General features: G+C 41.9%; 1 protein-coding gene across 12 annotated transcripts in view; it reads right to left on the bottom strand.

Moving 5' to 3' along the window:
* Positions 1-13,765, bottom strand: part of KIF1B (kinesin family member 1B) — a 132,067-nt gene that overhangs the window by 9,363 nt on the left and 108,939 nt on the right. For 6 of the 12 annotated variants that reach the window (XM_014545472.1, XM_014545478.1, XM_014545475.1 and 3 more), the window contains 9 exons: positions 12,504-12,570; positions 10,545-10,629; positions 9,272-9,377; positions 7,369-7,395; positions 5,874-5,988; positions 4,861-4,994; positions 4,046-4,107; positions 2,603-2,748; positions 2,186-2,425 (listed from right to left, as the gene is read on the bottom strand). In XM_014545472.1, coding sequence (XP_014400958.1) covers positions 2,186-2,425; positions 2,603-2,748; positions 4,046-4,107; positions 4,861-4,994; positions 5,874-5,988; positions 7,369-7,395; positions 9,272-9,377; positions 10,545-10,629; positions 12,504-12,570 — 982 coding nt within the window. The remainder of the gene's footprint in view (positions 1-2,185; positions 2,426-2,602; positions 2,749-4,045; positions 4,108-4,860; positions 4,995-5,873; positions 5,989-7,368; positions 7,396-9,271; positions 9,378-10,544; positions 10,630-12,503; positions 12,571-13,765) is intronic. The other 6 variants (XM_005873412.2, XM_014545479.1, XM_005873414.2 and 3 more) reach the window with 1 other exon arrangement.

Genomic DNA, 13,765 nt, shown 5'->3' with positions numbered 1-13,765 from the left:
TTTTATTGATTTTTTACAGAGAGGAAGGGAGAGAGATAGAGAGTTAGAAACATCGATGAGAGAGAAACATCGATCAGCTGCCTCCTGCACATCTCCTACTTGGGATGTGCCCGCACCCCAGGTACATGCCCTTGACCGGAATCGAACCTGGGACCTTTCAGTCAGCAGGCCGACGCTCTATCCACTGAGCCAAACCGGTTTCGGCTAAATTGTTTATTGTTCAAAGTACTAGTATTACATATATGTCCCCCTTTTTCCCTCATTGACTCCCTCTAGCCTGCCCCCTCCCCCTCCACCCCAGGCCTTCAGCACCCTATTGTCTGTGTCCATGGGTTATGCATATGCGCATACAAGGTCTTTGGTTGATTACCTCCCATCCACCTACACTCTCCCACCTTCCCTCTGAGATTCTGCACTCTGGTCCATACTTTCATGTCTCTGGATCCACACCGTTCATCACTTTATTTTGTTACTTAGATTCCACATGAGTGCAATCATGTGATACTTGTCTTTCTGGCTGACTGACTGACTTATTTTACTTAGCTTGATACTCTCCAGGTCCCTCCATGCTGTCTCAAAGGGTAAGAGATTCTTCCTTTTTACTGCTGCATAGTATTCCATGGTATAAATGTACCACAGCTTATTTATCCACTCATCTACTAATGGGCACTTGAGCTGTTTCCAGATCTTAGCTATTTTAAATTGTGCTGCTATGAACAAAGGGGTGGCAGCGTAAATTTCAATGGTTAAACAAAGCTCTGGACACAAGGCAGGAAGGGAAAATCATATGTTCAAGTCCCACAGTGGAGCTCAGATGCTGCCTAACAGCTCTAGAAATTAACTAAGCATATAGCAAGGAGCCTGTATATGCCTAATGAAAAAGGTAAAGTGTGTGGATAAAAAAGCCATTCTCAAATCTATACAAGTGAATACTGCAACATCATAGTTTAAAGTGCTTAAGAATGCAATAGCATCCCTTTCATTCTTAATTTGCTTTATAATTTCTCATTTGAATTACTGCAATAGTTTTTTTCTGCCTCTAGTCCAGTGGTTCTCAACCTTCTGGCCCTTTCAATACAGTTCCTCATGTTGTGACCCAACCATAAAATTATTTTCGTTGCTACTTCATAACTGTAATGTTGCTACTGTTATGAATTGTAATGTAAATATCTGATATGCAGGATGGTCTTAGGCGACCCGTGAAAGGGTCATTTGACCCCCAAAGGGGTCGCGACCCACAGGTTGAGAACCGCTGTTCTAGTCTCTCTCTTCATCACAAATCCATCCTCTTTATTGCTGTCAGAGAAGTCTTTCTAAAACAAATACCCGTTTAAAATATTGCCATGTCACTCCCAAGACACTCTAAACCAAGGGTGGGGAACGTACAGCCCACAGGCCATATAAGACCCTCGAAATCATTTCATCTGGCCCTGCCAAGGTGTTAGGGATGAGTTAAATGTTTGACCAAATATAGCAAGGCTAAACTTTTTTTAAATATATATATTTTTTATAGATTTCAGAGAGAAAGAGAGAGGGAGAGAGAGATAGAAACATCAATGATGAGAATCATTGACTGGCTGCCTCCTGCACAACCCCCACTGGGGACTGAGCCCGCAACCTGGGCATGTGCCCTTGACTGGAATCAAACCCAGACCCTTCAGTACACAGGCCAATGCACTATCCACTGACCCAAACAGGCTAGGGCGCAAGGCTAATTTTGAAGTTGATAATTTTGCACGGCCCGAGAATGATGCTATAAATATCCAAATGCTCTTGGCAGAAAAAAGGTTCCCCATCCTGCTCTAAACTCTCTAGCATGGTATGCACGATGCCCTGGCCCATCTCCCTAACTCCATCTCATGCCCCACACAGGATTCCTTCACACTGATCATGCAGGACGGCTAGCTCCCTCCCCTGCTCCCTCTTGAGCCAGTTCACGATGCCCTCCTGTGGAGGCCTCGCCTCTGGCTCCCACAGCACCTAGACATACGCCTCTATTATATGCTTGTCACCATTTGCATGTAAGCTAATTAAAGGTAGAACTGAGTCCTATTTGTTTCTATATTCATAGTGTTAGTGCAGGCCTTAAAACAGAAGCCCTCAAAGAAGGAAGAAAATGAAACGGAAACTGACTGATCAGCTGAGTCTCATGGGCAAATACCCAGCCAAGGGAAGGGAGTCACACCTTGGTGGCCAGCTCTTTCTCTCGGTCCACCAGGCTCTCAATGTCTGCGGAGTCGTAGCCACTGCTCTCGCTGGGTGTGATGGCACTTTCAAAGGTGGTGGTTGAGATCTGAGAGGAGATGCTGGTGGAGGTGCTGAGGGTCCCACTGCTCAGGCTGGGGGACAACGAGTCGCTCAGGGATTTGGGGGCGCTGTCACCAAGTCTCTCATGCAGCAGCAGGAAGTGGCGAGTTTTCTCCACCTAAGAAGAGCAACACTGTTGCCTCAGCAAACACAAAGCTCATTATGATTTTAGTAAGAACAGTGTTATGTCTCACGGTGATGGAAACCTGGAAAGCCAGGATCACACCGAGGCGGTGACAGAGCGTCTCCGGCCCGAGCTTTCATCTGAGCACCCCCCCCAACCCCCCATTCATACCTCATGGATGAGCTCCAGCTTCTCCAGCTCCCACTGGTGCTCCAGGATGAGGCTGTCCCCACGGGGCCGCCAGCCAGCTAAGTTCTCTTCTCCCCGCACATAGGCCACTGATGTATCCAAGACTTTTCTCCTTCTCCTCTGCATGCCTGAGACCAGAGGAAACAACTCTTTTTGAGAAAAATCTGATTCCAGTGTTACCTCAAAATCAATGCATAATTCATATACATAATGAACTAAGAGAGACTTGGTCTCTAGATACATGGGATTTTGTTAATAATAATTCAACCCCTTTGAATTCAAAGCAATTCTCTAAATTCCTTTTAAAAGTAAGATTTACATTATTTGATAATTATGAAGACTGCAATACAACTTGAGAAAAAGTTGTTATGTTAAGTGAAAATAGAGAGGTGATTACATAGTCTGTACACGATGGTCCCCAATATATAAAAATACACCCACACATACACACACCCACATTCAGTAGTTCAGGTAGAATGGCAGAGGACAGATGGCTTTACCCCAACATCTCCCATTAATTTTGTAAAATGTTAAACTGTTTTTACATATAAAAGACATAAATTCATGTTAATTAAATAATCCTCAAGGAACTCTCTGGACACTATAATTAGCTGCTATTGGGACTTAGAATCATACTCAAAGTCTTCTTTTTTTAAATCTAAATCTTACCTGTGAGCCCTGACCTCTTTCCACATATGTTCTCTAAAATGATTCAAACTCATATTAACCAAATGTTTTTTTAAAAGAATCCTGACTTTTATGCCCGGGTTGCAGGCTCAATCCCCAGTAAGGGGGTATGCAGGAGGCAGCCAATAGCTGTTTTGCTCTCATATAGATGTTTCTCTCTCTCTCTCTCTAAAAATCAATAAAAATATTTTTCAAAAGAATGCCTAATATTAAAAACAAAAACCTTTTGTCCATGTTCCAGTTTACAAACATAAAAATCCAAAGTGCTGCTTAAGGCCACCGAGCTGAAGGAACAGAACCCAAAGAGACATCAAAAAGGACACAAACAAGTTCTACTTGATTTGCCATCTCAGCACAGGAAATTCAAATTCTAGTCTGACAGCACCTGTGAAGTGATACTACCAAGTTAACCTTGGGGCTAAGCTGGAGAACGAAAGGGTTATGAAATTTTCCAAACCAAATTCACTCTAATACACTTGACTATTTTATAATATTCCATAGCCCGGGAACATTTTGTTTGGTAAAATTTTTATAATTGTATTGCACGTCACAAACCAAAGTGTTGTAACTCAGAAAAATGTAACTCACAAAAATACAGCACCAAAAATCTGCTTGTAAAATATGCTTGGTTTCTAATAAAGTTTATATCTCGCCTACATGGGTAAGGTAGATTTTTGACATGATACACTCCAAACATATGCAAAAACAACTATCACTTCCCCATCCATTAGCTCTTACCTGGACTACCTGTGTCTGCCATTTTGCATAAACTGAGTTCATAAATTCCAGTGACTCGGTTGCTATTTAAATTAAAACAAACAATTACTTAATATCTCATATCACAGAAACAGGAAAATCTGACTTAAAACACTCTCTCCTCTGTAGGGACTGCAACCCACCCTCACACATAAGTAACTTTTCCTATTCTGAACTTAATTTTTTCATATAAGGAATCTGTTTTCATCTCAATCTTTTGAACATTTTTATTTTAATAGGATGAATAAAGTTGAATGATAAAGTTTACAATACAAATGTAAAAATGTGTCTTTTCTTACTGCAAGAGAGAAAAGTTGGGGGAAGTCTGACTAGAAAATGATAACCATCAAATTCTGGGGAGTGTGACTAGGGAGAGGTACTGAACCTTCTATTATATCAGTAATACTTATATCTTATGCTGGGTGGTGATGTATAAGTATTTACTGTATTATTCTTGATACATTTTTGTATATCTTAAATATGAATAAATCTTTAAAAGAAGAAAAATTCCCTTGGTACTCTGTTAGAATAATAATGACACTTTAAAAGAAAATTCAGTCCCTGTGAACTGTTTTGGAAGTGTTCACAATGTAATATTCCTTCCTTCCCTCTTTAACTCATCCAGTCATTAGTATTTTATTAAATGCCAATATTCAAGTCACTGCATCCCAGGTGTCGGTGCCATAATGGCTTACAGGTAGTGAACTAGCCTGAGACAGCAAACCAGGGCTGCCTAGGGTTCTGCTGATTCTTTACTGGGCAAACCAACTGGAAGCTAAACTTGTCTCAAAACTTACGAGTCTGGTGACTTCGAGTAGCCGCTGCCAAAGAGGCTGCGCAGAGAGCGTGGGGGCGAGATCTTGGCGTCCCGAGAATAGAAGACCATGCACACGTCCTTGGTGATGACAGCTGGCTGGATGCAATGATCCAGCTGAAAGCAGACAGGAGCGGGCTCCATTAGATACAGACAGAGCATCTGCGACAGAGTCTGTGCCACCACATTTAGAATGCTGGTCCGGGATGTGGGGCTGGAGGATTTCAGCTCTACCAACTATTTCAACAGCAACACAGCCGATAATATCTGGTGGTGTTCCTTGCAGATGCATTTAATTTCAAAGTTTTATTCTGTAATAATGGCTAGCATACTCTTAAAACTCCTTTTATATAGCATCTTAACAACTTTCTGAGGTAAATGCTATTGTTCCAGCTTAAGAAATGAGGAAATCGAGGCATAGAGAGGTGAAATCACTTGCCCAGAGACATGCAGGCAGCAAGTGGCAGCACAGGGATCTGAACTCAGACAAGCTGCTTCCGGAGTCTGTGCTGTTTGTCACCACTATGCTCTGTCCATGACTATAAAAGCAGGAGGCGAAGTTTTCTTAAAATCATACATTCTTTGAAGAATGGTGATTAGGGTACTAATGCTGAAGCTAAAAGAAAAGTCATGTGACTTTTTGATTAAATAGAGATTAGGAACAGAAACTAATATAAACAGAATAGTCAGCAAAGTAGAATAAAATAACTTGCCCTGGCCGGTGTAACTGTTTGTCGGAGCAGCGTCCCATAAGGTGGGTTCGATTCCCGGTCAGGGCAAGTTTGGGAGGCAATTGATAGCTGTTTCTCTCTCTCTCAATTTCTCTTTCTCTCTCAAATTAATTTTTTTAAAAGCTTATCTTTTTAAAAAATAATTAACTTCGGATGTGGAAGGAGAAAGGACCTCAGTGGAATCTTTCCTCCCTGTTTCCTGCTCTAGTCTGTCCACTGTTCAGGGCTGCCTGTTCACAGCAATTCAAGTTCCGGTTCTCCTCACCTCTAAGTAGGCCGACAAGGTCATGTAGATCTTTTCCCCATAGGGTGTCACTCGGTTGAGAAGGAGGGAGTTATGGAGGGAGCTGTCCCACACGGCCTCAAAACGGTAGAAGGTCCTAAGGTCAGAAAGGCAAGAGAGGGTCATCCGAAAGAGCTGAAGCCACCTTAGTCCAGGTACTGTCCCTGTCAGTAACATCACAGAACCTACGCCAAGCAGCTCTCAGTTTACTGAGATCTAACAGCAGAGTGGAACCTTTACTCCAGGAGGAAAGGGCAGGACTCCTCCTTTTGTCCCCGCCCACCATCAAGTTAGCAATGCGATTTTTTATTTTTTAGTTTTTAGAGTCTGCTTCTCCTCTGCCTAAAACAAAAACAGTGAGATCAACCAAAGGGATTAAAATGAAAGGATGAGTGAGTATGGACAGAAAGTAAAAGAAGAAAGAAAGACTAATTACGATCATCTATTAATCGAGAGCAGGAAGCAAATACTCGGTAATCTGTGGGCTGCAGTCTTCATATCACAACCCACTTCTGCTGGCCTCACCAATGTCACCAATGTATCTGGGAGAATTGCTGGAGGAAACAGTATAGGAAGCCTTGCTTCAAATAAAAGGACAAGAGGTTATTGTTAGCTGATGTGTCAGTAATATGATTTTTTACACCTGAGGTAGCCAACTACTATGTGTCAGTTTTAAAAAAAACCAAACTCACTCATTTGAAAGTCAATCTTACATTTAATAACTAGAAGTTTGATTTAATTTTAGGTTATTGTTAGCTGATGTGTCAGTAATATGATTTTTAACACCTGAGGTAGCCAACTACTATGTGTCAGTTTAAAAAAAAAACCAAACTCACTCACTTGAAAGTCAATCTTACATTTAATGACTAGAAGTTTGATTTAATTTCCTTCACTATTGAACCAGGATTTTTTCTATTCCAAAAGAGAAAACAAACAGATAAGATAAGCAGCCCTGACAGGAGAAAGAGAAAAGCTTAAAAATAAACAAAATATTTCTCACAGACTCAGCTACCCAAGTAGCTAAATGGGCCTCTACCACCACACAGGACAAAAACAAAGAAAAAAGTGAATGATTATGCAAAGCTACACACAGAGCAGCAAACCTTTCAAGCTTCTGACAGAGAGAAGACAAAGAAGACAAAAACAAAACCTGAGGTTCTCTATGAAGTGAGGGGAGTAACATTCTATTTTGCAATGTAGGAGGGGAACCTCGTGGGCATAAGAATAAAACAGACAGGTTTATAAATGGAATAGAAAATAATGAAAGACTCTACACAGCATTTAGGAAGCCATATGTGGAAGTGTACACACATCAGAAAGCCCTGGGCACAACAGGAGCACAGTCTTTCTCTATTCCAGGTTTGCTTAGGTTTGGGTGGGGAACACACAAAATTAAAATAGCAGTCAAAGCAACAGAAGACACAAAGCATTCTGATAAACTAGAATCTCTATGTGCAAAAAAGCAAACAGAAAATACCTAGGAATATCCTTATCAAGAAAGAGCCTGAAAAACACAGGAAAAGCTTTTGTTAGTGCAGCAAAAGAAAAAAAAGGGAAAGAAAAGATAGAAAAGCAGGAGAGAAATATATAAAAAAGACAAATTTGCTGTTTAGCAAAGTGAATTCAAGTGGACAGTTAACAGAGAACTCCATGGGATACAATTTATACTAGTAGAGGGGTTACAATGATATGGGTCCCTCTCCCAGACATTCAATTACAGAAAATGCTGGGCAGAGGAGGGAATGTGGAGACCACCTCCATTAACAACCCTTTCGGAGGTGACTGAGTATTGGAATGGTAGGAAGTTGCTGTGAGAAACAAGTCAATTATGTAACATAAATGTAGGACTTGGAAGGAAAGGATCCATGGCCTTTGTGAGTCACACTCTACTATCAATATGTCAGAAAAGCCCTTTAATGTGCACACATAATACACCCAAATCCCGCAACCTGGGCAGCAACTGTAAACATTTTTTTAAAAATATATATTTTATTGATTTTTTACAGAGAGGAAGGGAGAGAGATAGAGAGTTAGAAACATCGATGAGAGAGAAACATCGATCAGCTGCCTCCTGCACATCTCCTACTGGGGATGTGTCCGCAACCCAGGTACATGCCCTTGACCGGAATCGAACCTGGGACCCTTCAGTCCGCAGGCCGACGCTCTATCCACTGAGCCAAACCGGTTTCAGCATGTAAACATTAAATAGAATAGAAGCTCTCTGAACCAAACTCCATTTAGTAACTCACCGCATTGACTTACATTCTCCATGTCCCTAAAGTATAAAGACTGATGTCCATTTCTCACTGACCATTTGAAACTAGAGATCTCTCTTATATATCCAGACCACCTACTCCAGAGAGGTGAGCTGCAAGCTTATCAAGTGTCGGTAATATCTGGTCCCAAACCTATTTATGTAGCTGCATTACTATAATCATCTAATTTAATCAACTAATAGGCAAATCAGTAAGACATTAGGACAAAGAGAATTTCTGTTCATTGTAAATCAAAACGAAGTGTAAAAACTCAGTGGACTGTTTTGATAATGGTGAGTTGTGTAAAAAAACAGTTGTTAAATTAAGTGCGGGTGAGATCAATATGAAAGAAAGGGGAAATGATAAAATTGTAATGCTAAATGATAAAAAGTTTGAAAGATACGGCACATAATTTCTTCATAGGCTTCTAGTTCTTGCTCCACCAAAGTAAAAGTCACAGATGATGAATTTTTTGATGAATATGGTTTTGCAAGAAAGACAACCGGACATACAGTAAATGATCCTACAATAAATGAAAAGGCCTTGGCTTTACAGCAAGTGCTTGACAAATCAATGTACATTTATGTAGTTTAAATTAAAACAAAAATGTTTAAAGTGTGTATCTTTTCATTATTCTTGACTTCAGTCAACTTTTTAAGCTTCTATTGTGAAAGGTAAGCTGCTTCGGACAAAACCAAATTCGTCTCCTACAGCATCTGACTTGCTGCTGGGCCCTGTATTCTCCACAGCCCCTGCCAGCGACTCTTACGGGCAAAAGGCAGAGGCTCGTTTCTTTTTTCTCCTTCCTATCCAAAACTACAGCACAAGGAAACAATGGGGAAAAATTAATTCTGGCCCAAACTTTTAATCCCGTTTTTTCCCTATTGTCTTATTTTTCTCTCCCTCTTCTCAACATAGCTGTGAGCACGTTTTTCAGGAACACACAAACAGAGAAATCCTCTGCTTATTTTGGGGGAGTAGGGTGGGTAGGGGATGAAATGAGGATTTTGAAGTGAGGAGAGAATTAGTTTCTTCATCTACATAGAAGTCACTAATGAATGAAGACTCTAATGGGGTACCAATCAGTCCCATGGGGTGACTCATCGCACTCCGTAGGTGCCCCACCTGCTGGAGTTGTGGGAAGACTTCAGGTACTTGGCAGAGATGATATTTAGGGAGAGGATGGCGTCAACCGCAGCTTCATCCACCTCAGCCTTATTCCTAATCCGCCCTAAAAGAAATAAAGACACCAGGGCATGTGAATATTTTAAAAAGAAAGCATCTCTTCTGTTTTATGTAATAATATTCCACATGAAAATCAATTTGAAAAAGCTGGACAACCACTGTCCCAGACAAGAGAGTATAATCTTCCTTCCACGGTTTCTTAATCTCGTCCACAGACACCGAAGGGGAGGATCTATGACTAGAATTCAAAATGTCCATGAACTTGATAAGGAAAAAAATTACGATTTTATTTTCATGAGCCTCTAACTGAAATTCGGCGTTTTCTTCCATTATGAAGGGAGGGGACAAACCACAGGAGAATCAGCAGTACTATGAATTCATCCCCAGCAGAAACCACAGATGTTTTCATATCACACTAATGTAAAATATCTAGATAGGCATCACTACTTTGAAATAGAAATTCAACCTGCTACTTATTTAATGTATCAATAAAGAAGAGCTTAGGTTACACATTTGTTTAGTAGTTTAACAATTGTATTTCAATATTATATAGTTCCCCTTGTAATCCCAAGTACTTTCTACATTTAAAAACCTAATTCTGAGACTTCACTACTGCCAATGGGTTTAAGGCGACAGAAGGCTCAGAACCCCTGCCACATGTTCTGAAGTTTATACTATTTAGCCAGTTTTTCCCTCTCACTACACTTTAATTTCTCTACTCTGCCTACGGGTGCTAGCCATTTGCATATTACACATATTCCAGATGATCTTACTTAAAATATTTCCTTGTGTGGAAAACAGAACAAAGCCCCTCTAATCGCTCCGGAACCTATTCCAATCCTCTCCCACAAAGCTAACCCCGTCCTCTCGATCCTTGTGTTGTGAACTCTCTTAGCAAAGTCTGTTCTCATTTTGGCACTTATTTATCAAACTGCTTTGTACATTTATATGTTGTCTCGTCAAGTGAAGGGCAAGGTCACAACGAGCAGAGACTTCTAACACAGAACGATTCCACGGTACCCGAGTAAAATAATGGCTGAATCATGTATCCCTGATGGTGGAGCTGAGAGAAAGAGTAGCTTCAGGGTCAAAGCCTCTGTATTCTCCACAGGCCACATGCTCTAGTCCAGTCTCCCAGAGTCCCTGTGCCCACCAGGAACCATGTGATCTCCACAAAGCCTGGCTCCGTCCTCAGCCAATGGAATGTACTCACCTACCACCAGCTCACGAACATCTTTCCAATGGAGCTCGCTTCCCTTCTCATGGACGATGGTCATTGTGATCCTTCGTTGGATGCCCTAGAGAATGGAGCAGGGCTGTGATTTAGCTGGGACAAACTATTATTTCCTCCTATTTCTGGTTTTCTGGATTGTTTGGTGTGGCAGAGGGCAGGACGGAGAGGTATGAAGAAAGAACGGAAATGTTATCCACACTGTTATTCTAAACAATGGGGCATAGGTCAGGGACCCAGGAAGAGTCAGGTTCTGATATGGCTTTAAGAATAGATGCTTAGACCTAGCCAGTTTGGCTCAGTGGTTGTCTCTCTCTTTTAAAAAAATATATTTTTATTGATTTCAGAGAGGAAGAGAGAGAAACATCAATGATGACAAAGAATCATTGATCAATTGCCTCCTGCATGCCCCCTATTGGGGATTGAGACCGCAACCTAGGCATGTGCTCTTGACCGAAATCAAACTTGGGACCTTTCAGTCCGCAGGCCAATGCTCTATAAACCGAGCCAAACCAGCTAGGGCAATGATTCTCTCTCATCACTGATGTTTCTATCTCTCTTGCCCTCTCCCTTCCTCTCTGAAATCAATAAAAATAAATATACATATTAAAAAAAAGAATGAATGCTTAGAATGTATGTCCCAAAGTATGAGATTCCCAGCTCCTCTGCCCACAGGTGTCAACCTACATTTCACAGCCAGATTTTCGCTCACTGAAACCTTTATCCTCTATCTCCATTAAGATCTTTAGGCTGTGAAAGCAGTTTCCAAACATCACAAAATGAAAATTCTATAAAATGACATTGAAGCTGCATGAATTATAGTAATTGAATGAAGCAAAATCTTTTACCAAAATAGCTCTTCTCTAATATATTTATTTATTTATTTATTTACTAGAGGCCTGGTGCACGAATTTGTGCACGGGTGGGGTCCAGCTGGCCCCCCCAATAGGGGCCAATTGAGCCGGGCCAGCCGGAGGGAGGGGATGCGGGAGGTTGGCAGGCCAGCCTGCCCCCGATCAGGGTGGGGGAGGCCGATTGGGAGCGGGGATGGCAGGGGGAGAGGCTGCAGGCAGTTGGTGGGCTGGCCGCACCCCTTGGTAGAACTCCTGGTCAAGGGGACAATTTGCATATTAGCCTTTTATTATATAGGACTAGAGGCCAGATGCACGAAGATTCGTGCAAGAATGGGCCTTCTTTCCCCTGGCTGCCGGCACCGCCTTTGCTCCGGCCAGAGCCGCCTTTCTGCCTTCCCACGCTGCCCAGAGGCCCTGAGCAGCTGGGGCGGTGCGGAACACCTGCGTAGTCGCCATGGTAATGATGCAAGCGTCCTGCCCCGCCTCTGGCCGCTTGGCGCTTGTGTATGCAAATTAACTCACCATCTTTGTTGGGTTAATTTGCATACTCACTCCTGATTGGCTGGTGGGTGTCACAAAGGTATGGTCAATTTGCACCTTTCTCTTTTATTAGTGTAGATTATTTTTAAAAAATATTTTTTTATTTTTATTTATTTCAGAGAGTAAGGGAGAGGGAGAGAGAGACAGAAACATCAATGATGAGAAAGAATCACTGATCGGCTGTCTCCTGCACACCCCCTACTGGGGATCAAGCCTGCAACCCAGGCATGTGCCCTTGATCGGAATCAAACCTGGGACCTATCAGTCCGCAGGCCGACACTCTATCCACTGAGTCAACCTGGCTAGGGCTGTATAATATATTTATATGTAAAAGCAAGAGCATACATATATAAGCCAAAGTCTGAGGAAGAAATTAAAAACAAGCATATTAAAAAGGAAAATAAAAAAGAACAGGACAATGTCCCACTACCTCCACATCCCTTAGAAATGGAGAGGAAAAGCAGAAAATCAGAGTTATGGTTCTTATTCTAAACTTTTGTGTGTGTGTGTGTTTCCTCCTAGGTCTCTTTTGCTCCCTCATTAGTACCTGGTGAAGCAAAAATGTCCCTTGGCAGGGCAAGCCTGCTGTATGGTCCACCACAGCTGGGATATACCTGTAACAACAGAAATGCAAGGGAAAGAGTGAGACAGACGCTCAAGCTGACTAGTGCTACTTCACCACAGGTCTTCCCTGGCTGCTGTCCCCTGCTGGTTTTTGCTTTTCTAAACTCCGATCCATGTTTTTGTCACTATTCAGGCATTTAATCACACGGTCATTCACATCCAGTAAACGTTTCCACATGTCCATATCTCTTCATCCTTACTAGACTTAAGTGCTCACAAGACAGTAATGTCTTTTGGCTCCATCCCAGTCCCTTGCATAACAGATACCCATAAATAATGCATACTACAATAGGGAGTACAAGGAGAGAGGAGATCATTTAGATTCTACATCATGTTACAAGAATCAGAAAGAAATTAACTTAGTAGAAAGCATGACTGTAACTACCTCTCCCTCATAATGCAAGCCATAATCACATGATGGATCTGTCTATAGGAAGTCACATTCCTTAAAGCGATGTCTCTACTGACAACTACACACAGGATCGACAGCTGCAGACCTCACATATAGTGGGAACTCAGTAACTGTTTCATGGAGATGAGCGTGATGGTGGTGGTACTTAGCATTATACACAGAGGGTCATTAGGATAACATTCATCCCCTACCCTCTACATTAGCTAACACAGCCCCTTGCCTCTATCTCAGGAGGGGGATCTTTTTTGTGTGTTTTTCCAAGAGCATTTTAGAGAAAACGATAACTGATACATTTACCACTTGCTCTAATACCACTCATACAGAGAAAGTAGGCCGATGCTGATCATTTTGATCTAGGACAATGGTCCTCAACTGGGGGTGGTTTTGGTCCCCCAGGGATGTTTGGCAATGTGCTACTGGCATATAGTGGGTAGAAGCCAGGGTTGTGGCTAAATATCCTACAACACACAGGACAGCCCCTGACACAGAGAATTAACTGGCCCCAAATAGTGGCACGGTTGAGAAATCCTGGTTTAGGGAAACACCGTCCCCCACCTTCTCACTGAGATTATTAATGCAAGTCTTGACCATATTATGAGCAAAATGCTTCTCTCTTTGCTGCTGATAAAACTCACTATGTAGGTTGTCTTCCCTCCTAACAAAGTGGCAGGCGCCATGATCTTGCTGTTGCTAATCAGAAGGTAAATTATTACACTAAGTAGTCATTTCTCTGACAAACGTTTGATTCAAAGAATAATAGCAAGACCACCAAC

This window comes from Myotis brandtii, unplaced genomic scaffold, assembly GCF_000412655.1.
Source record: "Myotis brandtii unplaced genomic scaffold, ASM41265v1 scaffold410, whole genome shotgun sequence".
NCBI classification, from domain to species: Eukaryota; Metazoa; Chordata; class Mammalia; order Chiroptera; family Vespertilionidae; genus Myotis; species Myotis brandtii.
This window is presented reverse-complemented; position numbering and strand designations above follow the sequence as displayed.